Source organism: Orbicella faveolata, unplaced genomic scaffold (genome assembly GCF_042242905.1).
Source record: "Orbicella faveolata isolate gen_17 unplaced genomic scaffold, um_ofav_v1 contig_34, whole genome shotgun sequence".
Classification (NCBI taxonomy): Eukaryota; Metazoa; Cnidaria; class Anthozoa; order Scleractinia; family Merulinidae; genus Orbicella; species Orbicella faveolata.
Genome location: NW_028301563.1, coordinates 5041711 through 5049831, shown reverse-complemented (window position 1 = coordinate 5049831; position 8121 = coordinate 5041711). Strand labels below are relative to the sequence as shown.

The window sequence follows — 8121 nt, the reverse complement described above, 5'->3', positions numbered from 1 at the left end:
TATGATTTCGCTTTCTAACTGTTTTAATTATGTGGCTGTGAAGCTCACTGATTGGTTTAAGTATTCTTGTGTCACATTTCATCTTGATCTTTCTCGATAAAATCCGCCAAGCTCAAGTGTTTTCCTTTAGTCAGCTGAGCTGCAAGCTTCAACAACATGGACAGTTTCTTCGTCTGCGTTTCAGTACTGGCTTTTCTCAACGTTGTCTGTGCAATACCTGCTTGGGATTACGGTATTTGAAATATCCATATTATATTTTATTTGCCATGCATTGCCCAAAACTGAAACATCGTCAAGATTGACAATGAACCAAGTGCAACACGTCTTTCAATTGTACAAACGCAATAAGGTGTGAAGCAGCTACCATGGCTAATTTTAATATACAAAAGCTAAGATCTGGAAACGTTTTGTTTCCGGTACAGAATGGAACAGAACATAACAAAACTAGAACAAAACAAGTGCTGAAATAGATTGCGCAGACAGCCTCAAAATGACTATACATTGTTTTGATAAAGGGCCATTTTTTTCGGTTCAAACCTTCGTCTTCATTTCCAACTATCATCTAGTCTCCATGTTTTCAATACCACGTAAAAAGACTTCTCAGAGTACGTGACAATCAGCGCAACGAAAAAAAATACCACGAACGAACATTTGGTTCATGTGTGCATGATCAACTGCGTTCGTGCATTTGTAGGTTTATTTTATTGCGTTTGTTTTATCGACTTTCCTTTTGGGAGTCAGTTGACAGTAGGGCGAATTTGACAGGATTTTCTTTGCAGAAGAAGACAACTTAAGTCCTTCTTCCCTGGAGCTCAGTGATCGTCGTTGCAGTTGTTCTGACCACCATCATCAGTGTGGCTGCTGCCTTCACATCAAGGCTCATCCATTCCACAAATCCATCGACGCCAATGGTAAGCAATCTCTATCTTCTTCTTTTCTATGTTAAAATATAGAACAGAATACGGACCGGGTGGGTTTCGTAACACCACCAGAATTTCGCTTACTGACCTGGCCGCTCTCAGTGCCAACATAGAAATGTTGGTGTAATATCAATTGTCTCGCACATTGGTTTAACCAGATGGTTTTAAATTTCGTCACATTGTTATCGGAAACAAGAAAATGAAACTGTATTTTAAATTTCGTCACATTGTTATCGGAAACAAGAAAATGAAACTGTATTTGAGATAAGTAAAACTTCTCTCAGCTGTAACCGGGCAAAATAGATTGTTTCTTCTGCAAAAAATAATGGAGATGTCGAATATGACAGGTGAATTTGTCAGTCAAATAAATAAATGCTCTCGTCCCTACCAGATTCCAAGTTTCCAAATTTGCTAGTTTCCCTCTACCTCAAGAACCAGCATCACCACATTCTAATAATGATCTGATCTGATGAAGAGGGTATTCGATTCGCTGACAAGTAATGGGTAATGTAGCTTTTTACGAACCCCACCTTACAGCCACAACGTTAATACGGTCACTTTGTTATGACCGCCATTCTGGCCCCAACAAAATCTCAGTCAGTCATTTATTTCATTATTTAAAGGACTACTTCATTACAGCCTACCCGTTAATACGCCCAGATAAATTCGTGTGGCTCGACGGTGGTGAAACCCTTTGCCAATCGGCTTGGAGTTTCGAAAACTCAATTATTCGACACATTAATTTACTTGCTAAATATCATCCAGCTACCTATCTATGACACATTTCTTTTATTCAACAGTGTGTATCAATGCCTCCTACGTACCATCGCCTTTGGCAAGTATTTTATCAGCTTTATTCAATGATCATCAGTTTAAGGTCATTCCTCACATTTGCATTGCGCATCCTTACTGCGCATAATTTATGGCGTCATTAGCGCGCGCTCGTGCACGCGCATATTGAAAACATGACGGATTTGCCTTGATATTGAGCTCTTTCAGTTGAAAAATGGCTCTAGCTCACCAACGAGCACGGGCACCCCAATTTTTTTTTCCAGCCATTGTAATCAACTAATCATAAGCTTCGAGTGAGGAAAGACTGATCTAATTTCTATTGCTGAAATTGAATAAATAAGAAAAATAGCAGATACACTGTGGTCTTTTCTATCTTTCAGTCGGTAACCACGTCAAGAAATTTGGTTCAATTTTTTAATCAAGGATTTAGCTTTCTGTCTGAATCAAACTTAAAATGTTTATTTGTGTCCGACACAATGTATCGACTGTAGTTTAATGCGTTTTCTTATGAGTCTGGGCTCACAAAGATTTTACAATTACTGGCAATGCGTTTTTATAATAAGCATTAAATAATGCCAAAATGGGGCATTTTCAATGCCTCACTGCTCCTTAATGAGCATGGGCACCCCCCTTTTTTTATTTCAAAATTGAAGTTATCATATGACAAATATTCAGTGGACAAAGTTTGAACAAAAATCTATTGTCACTTTTATTTCAGAGGAATTACCTTAAGATACATATATTTTTACAGCTCTTAGAAACTACGGTATAGCACTCTGATGTGCTGCGCATTCTTGAACATGTATGTGTTCACAACCCTATGATTAACCTTCTTTATTGAATCTTTTCTCGGGCTTATTAACTTGCAGTCACAGCTGTGACAGTCACATCTTCATTTTATTTGTACTTTCTACAGTTCACATCCGGGCATTCAAAATTGTCAGCGTCTGTATTTGGATTGCATATGTTTGCGTTAAATTACTTTGAGAATAACAATATGATTCTAATTTCTTACTAATTCGGAATATCTGGTATTCTTTTTACTCATTTAGGGTGTGGAAATGTTCTTGACGTGGAACAAAGATGTAGTGTTCAACGAAACCATATCAAGTATGGAAAGCTATTTTTTTACCTCAAGTTCCTTCTAAATTGAACGGGGATTTCAAAGTAATCTAATGTACTCTATATCCACGTTACTGCGGCCGGAAGGAGTAATGAATTATTTTTTGAGGAGGTTGGGACGGGGAAGGGGGGGGGGGGGGAGGAAAGGGTTGGGCAATTTCCAAAAACAAAATTCCTGCACAGCAAAAACTGAAAACCTGCTGAAAAAAAATCGAGCAGGTCCTTTATACTATCATTAATTATTATTCTTGATATGAAAAAAAATTTTTGCACAAGCTATTGCCGAGCAAAAAAAAATCATGCAGAATCTAAGATACAAAACAATTGTGCCACAGAAAATTACTCACCCACCCCCCCCCCCCCCCCGCCCCCCTGGCTCCAAAAAAAAAAAAGGAAACTGACTAGTCCACTTGCTACACACTGGCTTACTGCGTTTAATGTGTTGATTGACAGCTGCCAATCCACCGCCTATTTGCTTTGGTATTCCTCTTGTAAAGGCTGCCAAGGCCTGCGTAAAATTCACCAAGATATCGATCAAGAAGGGCCACACAGGCGCATGCGCAGCATTGGAATTCAAGGTCTTCCATGCGGCGAAAGACATTCCCCTTGGCTGCTTCTTCTTCAGGGGTGATGATGAGGGGCATGGTCTTGATATGGGAACGTTCTTGGACTCTGAATCACTCATGTTACTGCTGGAAAACCTCTTTCAAGATACAGTGGTTGGTCTTACTTGATATGATTCATTTAAGTTATTTCTCACAAGGAAACAAAAGAAAGCGAAATTTTGTCTTCTAATTAACTTTGATATCATAGGAATTTACCCATTTTCTCAAATCTGAATTTTTTTCCAATTGTCTATACCTATTTTTTGAAAAAAAGTAACATTAACTCAAATGAAACAACTTTCTATATCTTAAGGATATATGCCCGCTAAAGGTCGTTTACTTCAGCTCAGCATGTTTCTTCCGTCAAGACCCAGGAGGGTGGGGAAGAGAAAAGGGAAGAGTATGACGGCGTGGGACTGGTTGGAGGTTAAATAGTAAATTTACGCTTTGCTTATCAGTCTTGTAAACCGCTTCAGTTAAAAAATGAAATATACGGGTACTTATATTATTATATAGAAATAACCTCCTAAATATAACGTTTTATTTCTCAATGTATTACTGACTGTAAATTTGTCTACTGTTGATATTCTGGATTTTGTCTATTGTTCACAGTCACGCCTTTTGCATGTGATTTGACCAATCCGAGGTCTGAGGTTCTTACCATGTGCATTTAGTAGACAATTAATTGGCTTTTGTGCCGGCCGGTTGTTCTATTTTTTGCTGCTACACTTTGCTGACGATATCCAACGAGGTCGAAACAGCTGTTCTCGGTTGCAATTCTAAGTCTTTCTACGCAGTTATCGGCCTTGCTTCATTTTTATTTTACTGTTTATCGCGTTCTCGCCGTCTCATTTAAAAGCTTTGCTCTCAAGCCAAAGGAAAATACCGCGATAACGTATACTGAGCCATACTAAATCTCTTTCAGGGAAACAAAATTGACAGCACTAGCTCTTTGGCTCACATGCCATATAAGGACAAACTGAGTGATGACGTCACCGAGCTTGTGACAGCTGATCAAGCCAGCTGTCAATGCGTGAAGGAACCACCTCACTGTGACTGCTGTGCTCAATTCAAAGTGTTTGGGTTCCCTGTGAAAGGTAACATATTTTGAGACCTCCTTTAAATTGCATCGATTTTCATAATCAAGGGAGAGAAGAGAGGTAGATACCCTTTTCGCTTTAACCACTTACATCATCCACAGACTGAGAACCAGCAAGTCGCTGCGCCATGTTTTGTTGGAATGATGGCTCTACCCTGATAAAATGTTTTATTATATGGAGAAGAGTGTTTTACTGGGAACTAAACCACTCGTAGATTCCATACGCCAGTTCATCCGGGACCCGAGTGGCGTATTTTCCGTATGTCACCTTTGTGAGTGTCGTATCGTTCAATGACGTCACGATTCCCGCCTTTCGCTTTTGTTGAATTGGTTTCTCCATATAATAAAAAGAACATTACACGTTGGCTCAAAGATATGAATTTTATGTTCTCGTGGCAAGAACAATATCTCACGAGTGAGCGAAGCGAACGAGTGAGATATTGTTCTTGTCACGAGAACATAAAATTCATATCTTTGAGCCACCGTGTAATATCCTCTATATATTTCAGTTCCTTGCCGGCTAATATTAATACCCCCACACTGCCCGGCGGGCTCTGGAATGTAAATTTTGGCAAAACAAAGTTGAATAATCTTACTGCGGATGACGTCCAACTCGAAATTTCAAATTACCACCCCACACCCCCTGGTCACAAACTTTCACAACCCAACCTTCTCTGTTTACTTACATTCATCACATAACCCTGATCACTTACTCTCAACATTCAATCTTTGACTTCTTCGATCCTTAACCATCCCCTCAAAATGACTTGATGAAAGCGTTATGTCACCCAAAGCTGAGGTAAGTGAAAGACAGAATTCCATGATATTCAGTAGCTTTCAGTCCTATTTTTGCTGATTATTTTTCAGCTTGTGTACATGGAGATGTGGATCAATCAGATACGGTAAGAGAAACAAGCTTCGAGTGTTACGCCTTCTCCTTTACTGACTGCTCCCTGAGTCACTAACTCAACGTATTCCTGTTTCTCGTCTCTTCTTCTCGTTACTTTTTCTTCTCTTTTATTTCTTCTGGTCTGGCCTGGTCTGGCCTGGCCTGGCCTGGCCTGGTCTAGTCTGGCGTGGTCTAGTCTAGTTTGTTCTGCTCTGTTCTGTGCTCTGTTCTATCCTCAGTTTTTTAAACAAATATATGTGCATGGCAGAGCTTAGCAAACAAAAAACCAAATTAACTGCATAAATACTTCCCACCTTTATTTAAAAAAGGATCTTCTGCTGACGTTCTAAGCAATTCACATTGTAATTCTTATTTTGATCTCTTTCAGGGATTCGACGTGGCGGTTATTGTCAATGATTTCACTGTGTTCAAGAAACATATATCTGGTTCGTAGAAAATAGCAACATTCTTGCTAACTAAAGGACCTATAGAAAAAACAAAAATAAAACCGGGAGGGATTCATAACCACATTTATTATTTGAAAATGTGCTTCACCTTGGCTTCTCAAACTCATTAATAATTCATCAAGTTAAAACAAAGAAAATCACAACCTTTGATACCAGGTCTTAATTAGCGTAGATTCTAACGACTTCACCTCTCCTTTTACTCCTTAGTTATCGTTTTGATTGAGAAGATATATCAAACGCTCGAGACAGTGTTTCATTGGCTATTCAAACACCTCGAATTTCGTCAAAAATACTCCGCTGCACCGCGTCGTATTTTCAACTCTCTTCCCGGTGTTTGGATGATCCCGATAAGACACAGTTTCTCGTGTTTTGATATATTACCCGGCTCAAATATCGTCCCACAACTCATACATTTTATTCTTTACAGAAAAATGTTGGGTCGCTATCGGGCGTGGTCGCCCTCCCCCAAAGTGAGTTAGCCTCCAACCTAGCCCATCCTGCGCCCTTCACTTTGTGGCAGTTAATAGTCGTTAGAATGTTTGTTCAGTTTGAAGTAAAGGGTAGCCTGAAATGTAAGTCGCCTCTACATCCCGTCCCTCCACTCAAACCTAGGATTTGTAGCTAAACTAAAGCGTAACAACAAAATTGTCTTGTTGGGAAGAAAGCAATACTAACTACAGAACCGTTTCTTTAATTTTTATTTTTAGTGGCAGATCCCCCTCCAATCTGCAAGCGCTTCGTTCTCTTCCATTTCAAAGTCAACGCGTGCCTCAAGCTCACGAATGTGTCGCTGAAACCAGGTCACGCGGGCGCATGCGTGGAGCTGGACGTCAACACCACAAAAATCTCCTTGGGTTGTTTCTACATGGCTCGCCAGGTTACCAAGGAATAGACAACACAGCATGGTTACCAAGCACGTGAGAAATCGAGAAATAAGAGCTGTTAAAATTAGCAATTATATCTCGCAGGATGTAAACAGTAAATTCAACTTTAAAATGGCAAAATAAATCCTTTCTAACAGGCTTCGCTTACGGGCAGTAAAATAATAAATTGCGATTTTGCTGACGACTTAGTGTGTTGTTGTCTACGAAGCTGTTCAGCTGGAGAAAATAAAACAATGAAATAGAGCTAACAGGAAAGATTGAGAGAGCAGTCATATTTGATTACTCAGATACAGCAACGAAACAAACATGACAGGTGTCATAGCGCCTCGTCTGAAACGAAGCTTATCGAAACTGAACAAAACCAGGCAGCTGCAATCACTGTCCAAGGCTTGATTTCTGCTGCTCTCTCGAGTCTGGTCCTACTCCTTCAGGGAGGAGCGCGGGCTCTTTTCCTGAACAGCGGCTGATAATCGTGCCTATCACTGTCCAAATACCTTTCCTACACTTAGTATATCCCTATCGTACTAAACTTCGGCCATTGTACTCAACTTAACTCCCCATAAGAGTAAAGACGGCACCCCTCTAAAACAGATAAAAGTCACTTTGAAATGATCATCGGACACTTGAACAGCATGTGTTGGAAAATACTTAGTGGGGACGTACAACTGACGTTGAGTAGGAGAGAAAAAAAAAAAAAAATTTAGGGAGATAATGTTTGTTCTGACTAAACCCGTGATTTAACTCATGGTAAAACATGAGACTCTAAATATACACAGCTGATGATACGCTATGAAGGCGCCACTCGCCAATAACGTAACGCTCAAACCTTCAGGGTGAGTGAAGCAAGAAGAGAAACATAAACATTAAGGTCGTGTTCTACTGGGATCAACCGTTTCAACCGCAACCGGTTCGGGTTGATACGATTGACGTTTCTCAACAAAACACTTTTCCAACCGTTTTCGGTTGAAACGCGTTAACCCCTGGTAATAGTCCTCACGCGAGCTACAATCACGCGACATCATCGCACAAATGCTTTTTCAACTGTTTCAACCTGGTTTAAAGGACGGTTGAAAAAGTTGATCCACCAAACCAACCGAAAACGGTTTTTTCCCGATAGAACGTAAAAAACCCAACCAACCAGAAACAGATGATCCCAGTAGAAGTTCTACAACAAACCTAAGTTCTACAACAAACGGCAAGCGTAATTTTCACGCTCGTTCAAACTGCTTTGAATGGACACAGGCTTAACGGTATGATAACGGCGTGTGACTCGCGAAGATCGCGTCCTTTTCATGCAACAGCGCTCTACTCGCTTGCGCGTACACTTACTATCTTCAGACAAT

General features: G+C 40.1%; 1 protein-coding gene across 1 annotated transcript; it reads left to right on the top strand.

Annotated features, from left to right (window-relative positions):
• The first annotated feature begins 93 nt into the window (after positions 1–93).
• On the top strand, positions 94–6959 carry LOC110055776 (uncharacterized). Its single transcript, XM_020762177.2, has 9 exons — positions 94–232; positions 780–911; positions 1721–1755; positions 2765–2822; positions 3288–3553; positions 4365–4536; positions 5406–5440; positions 5816–5873; positions 6602–6959. Exons 1-9 carry the CDS (start codon positions 157–159, stop codon positions 6784–6786), a joined length of 1017 nt encoding a protein of 338 aa, XP_020617836.1. The 5' UTR covers positions 94–156; the 3' UTR covers positions 6787–6959.
• Positions 6960–8121: the final 1162 nt, after the last annotated feature.

Bases quoted from the DNA above. Each gene is read 5' to 3' on its own strand.
- LOC110055776 (XM_020762177.2), top strand. From the start codon at position 157: ATGGACAGTTTCTTCGTCTGCGTTTCAGTACTGGCTTTTCTCAACGTT. The intron at 233-779 runs GTATTTGAAATA...TTTTCTTTGCAG, and splicing joins AATACCTGCTTGGGATTACG to AAGAAGACAACTTAAGTCCT. The intron at 5,874-6,601 runs GTTCGTAGAAAA...TTTTATTTTTAG, and splicing joins GTTCAAGAAACATATATCTG to TGGCAGATCCCCCTCCAATC.